This window comes from Macrotis lagotis, chromosome 2, assembly GCF_037893015.1.
Source record: "Macrotis lagotis isolate mMagLag1 chromosome 2, bilby.v1.9.chrom.fasta, whole genome shotgun sequence".
Classification (NCBI taxonomy): domain Eukaryota; kingdom Metazoa; phylum Chordata; class Mammalia; order Peramelemorphia; family Peramelidae; genus Macrotis; species Macrotis lagotis.
The window spans coordinates 26,019,069-26,032,829 of NC_133659.1; the positions used below are offsets into that span (position 1 = coordinate 26,019,069).

Here is a 13,761-nt window from a genome sequence, read left to right on the forward strand (position 1 = left end):
AATTAGGCACAATTTTAGGATATCTGCATTGGAGAATGTCATCTATATCCAAAGAAAGAATTGTGGAGTTTTAATAAAGAACAAAGTCTATCGCCTTTAATTTAAATTTTTAAAAGTTATCTTATGCAATTTTGTGATCCCATATTTTTTTTTCCTTAAGGATATGATCTCTCTCTCTCTCAACCCATTCAATTTTACTTTTTTTTTTTTTTAGGTTTTTGCAAGGCAATGGGGTCAAGTGGCTTGCCCAAGGCCACACAGCTAGGTCATTATTAAGTGTCTGAGACCGCCTTCGAACCCAGGTACTCCTGACTCCAAGGCCAGTGCTTTATCCACTATGCCACCTAGCCACCCCTTCAACCCATTCAATTTTGAACAATGTATAGTATTGGAAACAATGTAATGCCTATCAGACTGCCACCATCTATGGGGGTGGGGGGTGGGGGGGAAGGAAGTGCAATTGGGGGAAAAATTGTAAAATTCAAAAAACAATAAAAAAAGAATTTGAACAAATATCTTGCTGAATATATGTTAGGCTTATGGGTCAACATATGTTGCAGAGGACAAAAAAGCAGAGAAAGGCTATGGAGAATTTGATAAAGACTATCCAAATTAAATCAACATACATTTTAAAATTTGGTTTCTTCAATGCACAAATGGGAATAGGTGAGGATAGCAAAAATTCTGGATATCATGACAAAAGAGAGACCAATTTTTTTTAATCTAATCTAATTTATTTTGTTTAACAGAAATCTCTTCTTTTTCCTCCATCTATCCCTGCTCTCATGGAAAAAGAAAGAAAAACAAAACCCTTGTAACATATAGTTAAGCCAAACAAACTCTCTCATTGGCCATGCCATCTATCAGTCAATCCATCCATCCATCCATCTATCTATCTATCTATCTATCTATCTAATCTCTGAGTACATCACTTCTCTGTTAAGAGATGAGTAGCATGTTTATCATGAATCTTCTGGAACTGTGATTGGTTATTTGCATTCATCATAGTTCTCAAGTCTTTTAAAATTGTTTATCTTTGGGGCAGCTAGGTGGTGCAGTGGATAGAGCACTGACCATGGAGTCAGGAGGAAGTGAGTTCAAATTTGACCTTAGACATTTAATAATTACCTAGCTGTGTGACCTCAGGCAAGCTACTTAACTCTATTGCCCTAAAAAGCAAAAAAAAAAAATTGTTTATCTTTACAGTCTTGTATAAATTGGTCTCCTGAACCTGCTCATTTCCCTCTGTCTCCATTTATACAGACAAGTGTCTGAGGCTGGATTTGAATTCAGGTACTCCTGACTCCAGGGTCTGCTCTATCCAGAGCCACCTAGCCACCCCAAGACTTTGTTTTTAGAAAGATTTAATTTATTTTGAGTTTTACAATTTTCCCCCTATTCTTGCTTTCCTCCCCCTACTCCCCACAGAAGGCATTCTTTTAGTCTTTACATTCATACAAGACTTTTAAGGCTTCTATGAAACCATTTTTATCTTTTCTTACAACCTCATCATATTGCATTACATTCCTATACCATGATTTGAATAACTATTCCCCAGTTGATGGACAACCATCCCTCCTCCCAATGACTTTTAGAGTACATGGAAACCTCAGACCACTATAACATGAGCATTTTCTTTGATAAAAGAATCGGCAGACTCTGGACATGATAAGCACTGAATAACAATTTAAAAAAGACAGAAGATTTATTATTGATTTGAGAGTTTCGCCTGAGCTGTCCTGAATTTAGTCAGATCGCTGACATCTTATAGATAAGAACTTGTATAAAGCTTGAAGGAAGAAAAATGAGGAAAACATATGACGTGCAATTGAAACAACTCAATCCTGACCTATTGAAATAAGGCCTTGATAGTGAAAAATGGGTTGAAGATAGTAGAGATGACATTGACACTGATTAAAATTATATACAAGTGTTTCACTGGCATAAATAAAAGGCCTCAAAAGTGCCTTAGTCAGCAATCGTTTGACATAACAAGCTAGGGGAGATGGCCATTAAGGCAATACTGATTTGAATTTAAGGATGTTTGTAAAAGCGTATTTTGGCCATCACATGGTTGAATGAAAAATATATAGAGAGAATTTGGAATTGAAAATGAGAAAAAAAGAAAGTTAACTATGCAGATGAAATTTAATAATTTAAGTAATAAAACTTGGCAATTGATTGAATATATAGGTTGAAGGAGAAAGAAGCATCAAGGTTGACATTGAGATTGTGAATTTATGTGACCAGAATGAGGGTAGTGCTCACCATGGGATTGGGAAGTTTGGTAGAGGGGGAAAGACAATGAGTTCTGTTTCTGGACATGCTTCATAGATACCTTTGTGATGAATAAAATAGAAAATAAAATATAAATTTGCTTTAAAGGTGTCACAGAATTCATAGGAGGCTTTTGTCATCAGTTTCTTATTAATGGATATTTATTGTATAGTTCCTCTTCAGGGGGCTCCCTATCCTTATTGGTCCAGTTTGCATGACTGGCTGTCACCTCTCATACTTGCCTCATGAAGAACCCTTTTATTTTTAAATAATGATTAATGTTGATAATTTCTTTTATGTCACCTCTTGTTTGAAAGTCATCTTGGGTGAGATCCATCTCTCTCTCTGACTCTTTCTCTCTCTGTGTGTTTCTTTCTTCCTATGAATCATTAGCAATTAGAATTTTTCTGCAATCTCAGGGCTCCATGGTTTGCAGTCTGAGAGGAGAGGTGTCAAAAACCTATGACAACAATGAGATAAAAAAAAAATCTGGTAAGTATACTGAAGGGAAAAAGGTAGAATGGGAACAGAAGAAAAAAATAATAAAGTCCAGCATTGAAATAGTGCTTTAAGATTTGCAAGCTATTTACAAATATGATCCAATTTTATCCTCATTAATTATTTACATTTGACAGATGAAGGAATAAAGTCTGAGAGAAGTCAGGTGACTAGGATCTGAGGTCACATTTAAACTCAGGTTTTCCTAATTCCAAGTCCTTGCTCTATCCCATGAATTCCTAGTTATTATTCCTTTGCTAGAGTTTCCATCCAGTTTTTCCTTGAAAACCAATAAGTAATTAGGAATTTATAGCTTTGCCTGTGATTTTATTCCTGATTTAGCTTTTATTTCTTTTTCGTAATGTCTTATATATAAAAGAAAGAATCGGAATATGGCATCAGAAGACATGTTTGAAGTTTGACTTTGCCACTTAATTATCTCTATGACTATAGGAACATCACCTGACATTTCTGGGCTCTGTTTTTCGTGGCATTAGCTGATGGATTCCCTATGTGGACATTAAGTATGAACAGACATTCTTTAACTTCCTTTTGATTATTCTTTTATTTTGGGTGAAGGAGATTGGAAGCAGGGTCTGAGAGTGAAGGGATTTAAAGTCAGTCTAGTACTGATGCCTTGAGGATCAAGTAGTGTCTTTTGGAGCCTTTGAGCTCTCCTTTGTGAGCTAAGTTAGGGACAGACCCCCAAGTGAAACTACATTTGGACTTGAAGGTTGTAGGATCAATGTTACCAATAATTCAGAGCCTATTTTCCCCAGAGACTAGAAGTAATATAAGGAGAAACTTAAAGTTTATTCTTCTGTTCTTCCTGTATATTTATAGTAAATATCCCTAGGTCAAAAATGACATACCTTATAGAGCTAAATAGACCTAGATGGTAGCTACTGTTATTTAACAGAGACCATATTGAATAACATCAGAGAAGAGACATCCTAACCTAAGCCCCTGAGAGGTGACTACTTGGAAAGAGGCGGAGAATCTCTATCACTTTCTCCATGCACCTTCAAGAAAACTGTAAATTCAGGAGATCCATCACAAAGACTATCTTTCTTCTGGCTTTTATCCCCAGCACTTAGCCCTGACAAAAGTCTTAATAAATCCTTGTGGTTCTGCCTTTGTCATTGGCTTTGTGTCTGACTCTCCATGACCCCACTTGCTATTTTCTTGGCAGAGATACAGGAGTGATTTGCCATTTCCTTGTCCAACTCATTCCACAGATGAGGAAACTCAAGTAAACAGGGTGAAGTGATTTGTCCAGGATCACACAGCCAGTAAGTGTCTGAGGTCAAATTTGAACCCACAAAGATGAGTCTTCCTAATTCCAGGTTTGGTGTTCCATCCATTGTTTCACCCACAGTAGCAGTCTCCCAGGAGATTTTTTTTTTCAATCCAGGATTTAAATTTATTTTTAATATTTTCTTTTTTTGACTTATTTATTTTATATTATTACAATAATCTTGTTGTGAGAGTAAACATAAACTCCCCTTGCCACCCAGAAAGATGAGAAACTTCAAGAACAGTGAGAGAGAGAAAAATGTACTTCAGTCTATGTTCAAATTCCAATAGTTCTGTCTCTGGGATGAGATGCCTTCTTTATCCTAGTCCACCAGAGAAGTTGCTTCAATATTTTTCCCACAGTTGCTATTACTAGCTGTATTTCCCTCCATTCTATTCCTCTATTCCTCTCCGCTCTCATTTATTCCATTTTCTCTCTCTTTTCATCCTGTCCCTGTTCAGAAGCGTGTTGTGTCTGAGTACCCTCTCCCATGATCTACCCTCTCTCCTGTCACCTACTCCTCCCTTTCCTCACCCCATTCCTCCTTATCCCCTCCCTTTCTTATTTTTCTCTAGGGTAAGATAGAATTCTATACCCTGTTAAGTGTGTATATCATTTCCTCTCTGAGCCATTTCTGATGAGAAAGCTCACTCATTCCTCCTCCTCCTCTCCCATTCCACTCCATTGTAAAAGCTATTTCTTGACACTTATTTGAAATATCTTAGCCCCCTTCTTCCTCTCCTTTCCCTTTTTCTAAGTACTTTTCTTTATCACCTATTGACTCCATCTTTTTTACTTTATTATACCATTATACTCATCTCTTTCCTGTGCCCTGTCTATATATGCTCCTTCTAACTGCTCTTATAAATGAGAAAGTTCATGTGAGTTATCAATATTTTCTTCGCATGCAGGAATACAAACAGTTCAACATCATTAAGTTTTTCATAGTTCTTCTCATCATTCCCCTCTATGGTTCACCAGAGTCCTGTACCTGGAGATCAAACTTTCTGTTCAGCTCTGGTTGTTTCAATAGAAAAGTTTGAAAGTCCCCTGTTTCAATGAAAGTCCATATTTTCCTCTGAAAGAGGATGCTCAGTTTTTGCTGGATAGTTGATTGATTCTTCATTATAAACCAAGCTCTTTTGCCTTCTAGAATATCGTATTCCAAATTCTATGAGCCCTTAATGTAGATGCTGCCAGATCCTGTGTAATCCTGACTATAGAGCTATGGTAGTTGAATTGTTTGTTTCTGGTAGCTTTTAGTATTTTTCTCTTTGACTTGGGAGTTCTGGAGTTTGGCTATAATATTCCTGGAAGTTTTTCTTTTGGGCTCTCTTTAGGGAGGTGACTGGTGAATTCCCTCAATTTCTATTTTACCCTCTGCTTCTAGGATCTCAGAGCAATTTTGCTATATTATTTCTTGAAAAATTGAAGTTTAGGCTCTTTTCCTGGTTGTGACTTTTAGGTAGCTCAATAATTTTTAAACTATTTCTCCTGGATCTGTTTTGAGATCAGTTATTTTTCCAATGAGGTAGTTCACATTTTCTTCTAATTTTTTTTTGGGGGGGTACAGTTTTAGTTCTTCCTGATTTCTCATAAAGTCATAGGCTTCCTTTAGTTCTATTCTGCAATTGAAGGAGTTATTTTCTTCAGAGAGCTTTTTTTTTAATCTCCTTTTCCAGTTGGTCAGTTTTGCTTTTTAAGTCATTCTTCTCCTCATTTGCCTTTTTTGGAGTGCTTTTACCATTTGGCCTAAACTGGTTTTTAACTTATTACTTTATTCAATATTTGTTTGTATTTCTTTCACCAAGCTGTTGACTTGGTTTTCATGATTTATCTGCATCACTCTCATTTCTCCTCCCAATTTTTCCTCTACCTCCCTTAATTGCTATTCAAAGTCTTTTTTGAGCTCATCCATAGCCTGAGACCATTTTCTATTTCTTACAGGTTTTAGATTCAGAAGGTTCAACTTTGAAATATTCTAAGTATGTATTTTGGTATAATTTTCCCCAAAAGTAATTTTCTATGGTAAAATTCTTTTTTCTGATATTTGCTCATTTCCTCAGCCTATGACTGATTTTCCACACTTCCAAGGCTTTGGAGGGTTTGGGAGATAATCCACTGGGACCTTAATTCCTCTAAGGTTTTATGAGAGACTCTGACTGCTCTCTTGCCTGTGCTCTGGTATGTGAATGACCACAGGCCCTCCCCTCTGCCCTGGAGCTGTTGAGGAGGGTTTCTGCTTGGCTATGGTAGTATGGGGGCTCAGACTGTGACTTAGACCTGAGTGTGGGCAAACAGCTGAGTCCTGCCCTAGGGAGAGCAGAGAGACCTCTGCAGTCTCTCCTAACCCCTTACTGTCTATGGGCCGAGAGCTCTGGATATGCTGGGTGACTGCTGATTCTTGCTGCAGTTTCTCACCACAAGACTGCTCTGAGGCTTGAGCTCCACTCTGGTGCAGCAGAGTTCTCTCACCACCCCTTCCAGCTGTCCCTGGTGATCCCTGGGCCAAGAGGTCTGGAAACCACTCGCTCTGCCATGGACCCAGGTAGAATTATTATTTTTTAAATTTTATTTATGGCAATGGACTTAAGGGACTTGCCCAAGGTGTCACACAGCTAGGCAATTATTAAGTGTCTGAAGCTGGATTTGAACTCAGGTTCTACTGACTCCAAGATCAATGCCCTAATCACTGCACCACCTAGCTGCCCCTCTCAGAATTTTAAAGGGAGAAGGTTCAACCCTTCTCAATCTGCCAGTATCAGTGAGAGTTGGGGGGAATGATCCCAGAAGTCACCTAATTTCTCAGGCCCTCAGACAGCTTTATAAGATTACAAGCTACGGATTAGTTATTCCTCTGCATTGGGAGAGGGAGTTTCCACACTGTGAGCTCCCTACACCTAATGAAATCACAAATCTGGGTTAACAAAATTGTATTCATAGAGAGAGCTTTAAGGGAAATAAGAATGTAGAGTGATAGAGTTGAGAAGAAACTTAGAACTTGGAATGTCAAAGTAGGGAGGGACCTCAGAACAGGAAATATCAGAGCAGAGAATGTTCAAGCTAGAAGGCCTTAAACACAGAATATTATAACTATAAATTACGTTGGAAGATGGAGTTTTGGAACATAGAATCTCTGAGTTAAGAAGCACATGAGAACTTAGAATGAGGTGTGGTTTATAACGTCCATCCCAATTAATTTAGTTACAGAGAGAAGGAACTTAAACTGAATTGAGTGACCTGTAATATAGTTATTAGGGATTTTCCTATAACTTTCCTATATCACACTATATGGATAAGCCCTTAGTCATTAAGAAAGGGCCATTGGACTTGGCGCCAGTGACTGAAAGGTAGATGATCCACAAAGGTAACATGTTATTATTGGTTGAGAAAACCAAGTTCTATCTCTTGGATTGAGTATGAAAAATGGGCAGTTAGTTTAGCAAGTGAGTATCATTGGTGGAGGACTCTAAATTCAAGAACTGAGGATTTTAGATTCTTGAAAGGAAATCACTTTTGGGGGAAGGAGAGGGTTCCTCTCTTTCTTTTCTCCCCTAATTACCTATCACATTGACCTTGTTGTCAGAAAGACTGGACCAGGAAGAGACAAATCCTCCATCTGAGAGCAGAAAGCCATAATGAAGGTTTAAGAAGGTATACTGAGAAAAGGAGAAGTTCCACCTCTGTTCTCCCTCCTGTCTGGAAGGTGAAGGCAGGTGAAGATATGGGCTTGTGAGCACATGGTCTCTCCTCTCTCTATCGTGTTTGCTAATTCTTCATCTTAGGCACAAGGTTACAACTTTGTAAGCTTCAAAAGATTAGAAGATCTTGAGGTTCTGGGAGCAGTGTGCACCAGAGCAGCAGTGGCTGTGTCAGAAGCCAAAAGAGACGCACCATGAACACTCTAGACCCTGGGGAAGGTGGCTTAGGGAACGTGATGCCTCGAGGTTCTGTAAGGGTACTAACCTTGGAGACTAGCAGTGAACCAAGGGGACCTTCCTGAGAAGGGGTAGGGAGTCACCCTATGGGCTGCATATTGACATGTAAACATTATCTATGTTCTATTATAACTTTTGTTATGAATTTCCCAATTTATATTTAAATACGATTCCTGTCCTACTCTGCCAGCTGGTCATGGCTGTCCCCACCACCTCTTAAATTCTGTGATTCTATGATCCTTTGAAGTTAAATCCTGGGTAATTAAAATGATCAGGTTTGGTCCTGAAGAAAAAGCACTACGGTTGAGGAATTGACAGTTGCTTGCTCTCCCCATCTACTTTTGGATGCATCAGCATTCTTGGGTAGCTAGGTGGTACAGTGGATAGATGGCCTGGCCTAGAGTCAGGAGGACCTCAGTTCAAATCCAGCCTCAGACATTGACTAGTTGTGTGACCTGGCCAACTCATTTAACTCTGTTTGCCTCATTTTTCTCATCTGTACAATGAACTGGAGAAGACAATGACAAATCATTTTGCCAAGATAATCCTAAATATTGTCACAAAGAGTAGGATGCAGCTGAAATGACTGAACAATAGTAACAATGATAACAACCACAACAATTTCAACATTCTGCTCTAATCACAGAATCAATCAGTTGTGGAGCTTGGGGAGAGAGGAGGCACAGTGTTCTCCTAGGAGGACTAGGACCTGTTCTCTCTGACAGAGACTGAAAGGGTTGATGGCCAGAGGTGCTGGCATGATCCCAGCTCATTCTAAGGGGAACTTGACTGCTATCTTTCAGTTTTTGTAAGACTTTGATACTCTATTTAGCCCCCAGTGGGTCAAGCTAGGATCATAGGGGCAAAGACTGTGAGTTGGACACCCCTTGTTTTACAAATAAGGAAGCTGAGACTCAAGAGAACCCTAGGACTTGTCTAAGGTTACACAAGTAGTAAATGGCCAGAGATGGGGTTCTCAGGCTAATGGGGAAAGTTATAGGGAGGCAGATATTCACTCACACTGAAGAAAAGTCAGTGATTCATCAGTGCTGTAAAACACTGGGATGGTTTGTCTTCAGAGGAAACTTTTTTTTTTGCAAGGTAATGGGGTTAAGTGACTTGGCCAAGTCACTGCTAAGAAAGTATTAAATGTCTGAGGTCACATTTGAACTCAGCTCCTCCAGACTCCAGGGTTGGTGCTCTATCCACTGTACCATTAGTTGCCCCAGTTTTGGAGACCCTGGATTCAAATGCTGGCACTGTCACTTCCTACCTATGGAACTTGAGCAAATTTGTCCCCTTCCCTCTGCCTCAGTTTCTTTATTGGTAAAACGGGCTGCTTGAATTTGATGATCTCTAAGGTCATTTACATTTCTAAATCTGTAATCCTAGACTTGTCCAAGGACACACAGATAATAAATATCAGATTTGAACCCAGGACTTCAGACCCCAATCTATTGCCTTTTCCCTGAAGTTCCCATTTGTAAAGCAAAGTGGACTAGATAATCCCTAATGCCCCTTTGACCTTTAAGATGCTAGACTTCTGAAATTCAGTGAGATCCTATTGAGTAAATTCTGAGAAGGCACAGTTCTAAGATTTCATGATTCACTGCCAGGGGCCTTGGGGAAGTCTCCAGCCAGGGGGTCTTGAACTCAGTTGGGACATTCATGAGATTGCTGAGGTTTGATGAAATGTGGCCAGAAATAAAGACCAGTCAGGGTTGTCTCTGAGCCCTGGTGAGTGGAGGGGACTCCCTCTGCGGCCAATCAGCTTCAGCTCACCCTTGGCACCCTAGAGGGCACTAGGAAGGCAGGATATTTTATTCTGAGGTCATGGATTGAATGGAATTGACTTGGAGAATGAATTTTCCAGCTGAGGCCTCACTGGGATTAAACCTGGGGATGAGGAGAAGATAGGGGAGGACAGCTGCTTCCTATTTTTGTCCTCTTCCTTAGGGAACAAAGGTGTCCTATTGGTATCCTCAAGTGATGTAAAAGAGAAAAAGTCCATGACCAAGGAGAAACCTGGTCTAATTAATAACAATAGTAATAGTATGCTCTATCATGATTTAAGGTTTGCAGAGTGCTTTAAAAATATTATCTCATACCAGGGACAATTTGGGGTTCTCTGCAATGCAGAATACCCTCTATATCCAAGAGAAAGAATTATGGACTTTGAACAAAGACCAAAGGCCATTACCGTCAAATTAGAAAAAAAAAGTGTTATCTTATTATGTTATTTTGCTATCTCTTATACTTTATTTTTCTTCCTTAAGGATATGATTTCTCTCTCATCACATTTGACTTAGATCAATGTATAACACAGAACCAATGTAAAGACTAACAGACTGCCTTCTGTGGTGGGGGTAGGGAAGCAAGAATAGGGGAAAAATTGTAAAACTCAAAATTAATAATATCTTTTTTTTTTTTTTAGGTTTTTGCAAGGCAAACAGGGTTAAGTGGCTTGCCCAAGGCCACACGGCTAGGTCATTATTAAGTGTCTGAGATTGGATTTGAACCCAGGTCCTCCTGACTCCAGGGCGGGTGCTCTATCCACTACGCCACCTAGCTGCCCCAAATAATATCTTTCTTTAAAAAAAATATTAACTCATTTGATCCTCATTATTCTGGGATATAGTTGCTATTATTATCATTATCCCCATTTGACAGATAAGGAAATTAAGGCAGATGGAGGCAAAGTGACTTATCCATCTAGTAAGTCTTTCAGGACAGCTCTGAATGCAGGCCTCCCTAATTCTATGACTTTCCCTCTATATAGAGGGAAGAACATTAAATAGAAGTCCTGGGTTCAAATACAAGCTATGTCCTTCTTAGCAGTGGTTACTCAGAATCCAAGATCACATAGCAAGAATGAATGAGAAAAAGGACTATGTGCCAAACACTGAGGGAAGCAAATAGAAAAAATGAGGCAGTTCCTGCTCTAAAGGAGCTCACACTAATTGGGGAGATGATATATAAAAGAGCGTTCAGCTCTAGGGTAAAAGGAAATGTCAGGAAGTTTAAGGGTGCAACTATGGCGAGGAATTTTAAGACCCTGGAATCTTTACCTTGTGTTAGTTCATTGTTGATAGCAGGTATTTAGAGGGTACAGAAGGGGGGTAGGGAAGGAACAGAATTGGTGATTTTCATCTCAACCAATGGTGGGAACAATGAAGCTGCCAAGATGGGCAGTTGGGGGCTCTGGGACTCTGACTCCATAATCAATGTTCCATCACTGTCTCCATCTGTCTGATGGGAACAGCTGAACTTCCCACCTTGCAAGGTTTCTGTGTGAGAGGAACAATTTGTGATGGAGAGCACTCCAGAATGAATGAGGATCAAAAGACAGCTAAAGGCTAGAACAAAGTGAAATTGAATCCTTGTAAATACTTATGTTTGGTTCCCCAAAACCTATGTCCCAAGGATTGTCTGGACAGGTGTGACTTTTTCAAAGACACACGAAGTCTTTGTGTGTTTTTGTGGATTGTAAGCCTGCTCTATGACATGGGCCTCCTCAAAAGCTAATGTTGACCTTAGCTACATCAAGAGAAGAATGGCTTCCAGAATGATGGTCCTGCTTTGGGCAGACCAAGCCTGGTCTGCTAAATTTCTGTTCTGGACACACAGATTAAGGAAGGAGGTTGAAAACCTGTAGGGGATCCAGAGGAAGGCAATCAGATCAATGAGAGGACTGGAAGGTATGCTGCAGTGGAGGGAGCAATGGAGGGACTGGAGTCTCATATCCCTCTTGAAGATAGGGAAAGGAAGGAGAGAAACCTAGCTATGACCGTTCTCTTTTTCTTCTCAAGGTAGAAGTTCAGGTTCATAGTGTCCTTTTGGGGAAGGGTAGACTAAACTCTACACATACCTACTTATTGCTTCCTGTTATCTACTTTGGGAGAATGCACACCTTACCTGGGCACAGGCATCTTAGAATCGGTGAAGGCAACGTCCAAGGGGAAGGCATGAGTAGCAGAGACATATGGATTAGTCTAGGTTTCACCTGTGTAATTTGGTCAAGTCAACTCTGTACCTTGGTTTCTTCTTCTCATGCTTTGGATACTTCATAGCTGTTCTTTGTTGAACTAAAACTCTTTTCTAATAATCCAGGGTTCTAAAGGTTTGTGATTCTGTGAACCTCCTGGGGCTGATTCCTGGTGTATAGGTCTCTGGGCAGTATGGCTGGTGACTGGAATGTTGTATTATCTGTCAGGAAGACCTGGGTATAGATCCTGTCTCCAAAACTAATTGTGTGCCCTTGGTCAAATCAACTGCCCTGATCCTTAGTCTCTGCATCTGTGAAATGGAGATAATATGTTCTGTAGTACCCATCTCAGAAGATTGTTGTCAGGTTGAAATGAAAGTAAAGGGTTTTGTAAATGATAACATACTGTAATGATATTGTTGATGATGATGATGATGATGATGATGATGAGCTGGGAGTAGATGGACACAATTTCTTGCTGGGTGGATTATAGGAGAAGTTCCTTTTGAGGTATGGATTAAGACTAAATGAGACCTCTTCCAACTCTAATACTCAGTGGTTCTGTGATATGGGGAAGAACAATCTTGTCTTGGGATCAGACAAGATAGTTTCCCAGTTGGGGCAGCCACAGGAGACAACACCTATAAGAGAGACAAATAGGAAAGTTTATTGGAACCACAGTGGCAACAAGTAGGGTGGGTATACCTAGACAACAGAAACCATGGTTTTGGACAAGGTTGGCAGTAAAGAGGCTATTGTAGGAGAGGTGGTGGGGTGAGCAGACCTCACGGGAGGCCTTGGATATCTGTAGTGGTCACCGTAGCAATGAAACATCTCTGAAACAGCCGGTCAGGGTCTGAGGCCTGTGGGTCACAGTCGAGTCGGGGATTCAAGAAATGCCTTCGGAGGCTGTTGGGTCCCCCAGCTCCCACCCCACTCCGGCTGGACTCTTCCAAAGAGGGGGGGTCCGGATCTGAAAAACAAAGCAAACCACATACCAAGGTTATACAGTTGTGGCAAGACTCCATTCCTGGCATCTCAGGACAGGAGTGGAGTGTTCAGAACTTGTCCACCAGGGAATCCGAGGGCTGCCCTTGGTCTCTACCATCCACTGGTTTCCACATCTTCCACCCAGGCACTACCTGCCCAATAGGCACAGCTAGAGTTGGCACTTCCACATCTGAATTGGAGTAGAGCAATGGGATTCAAACCTGAGTTTTCTGGACTTCAAAACCAGTATTCTTTACCCACTACAAGATGCTCTACCTTTCAGCTCCCCTTTGACTCCAAAAATGATAATTTTTACTCTGCATAGCTTGCCACCAGATAATTCTCTCCCAGACTGAGATAATGGGTTGTTTTCTTCTTCTTCCACCTTTGTCTCTGCACTTGAAGCATCTTGAAGCTCAGGAGAAAGGCTGATTATGATCAGTTTTTCAATCAACTAACGGGTACCTACAGTGTGATGAGGTAGGATGCCAGGCTCTGGGGCTAAAAATCCCCAAATGAAACAATTCCAGTCTATAAGGAGTTTATATTCGATAGGGGGAGATAATATATTTACATGGAACAGGATTGATCTGCTAGACAGAACTGCTTCTCATGGAGATGGACATATATGGGCTTTGGCTCTTTGGGAATGGACATGGAAAATAGATGCATAGTAAATATAGGGTAGTTTGGGGAAAGAGAGGCAGGGGCATATGGCAGCCTCCTGTTCAGGGCCTTTTCATTTCCTTTTTTATATGTTATATTATTTTTCCAAA

General features: G+C 40.2%; 1 protein-coding gene across 2 annotated transcripts in view; it reads right to left on the reverse strand.

Moving 5' to 3' along the window:
* Positions 1-1,559: 1,559 nt before the first annotated feature.
* The window catches only part of SHISAL2A (shisa like 2A), a 32,043-nt gene continuing 19,841 nt past the window's right edge, over positions 1,560-13,761 (reverse strand). Inside the window, exons 3-5 of one of the 2 annotated variants that reach the window (XR_012475207.1) lie at positions 12,780-12,968; positions 12,402-12,636; positions 1,560-2,737 (exon numbers count right to left, since the gene is read on the reverse strand). Coding sequence is in view for 1 of the 2 variants with exons in the window: in XM_074220326.1 (XP_074076427.1) it covers positions 12,781-12,968 (188 nt within the window). In the remaining variant the exon portion in view is untranslated. Of the gene's footprint in view, positions 2,738-12,401; positions 12,637-12,677; positions 12,969-13,761 lie in introns of those variants that run through there. The other variant, XM_074220326.1, reaches the window with a different exon arrangement.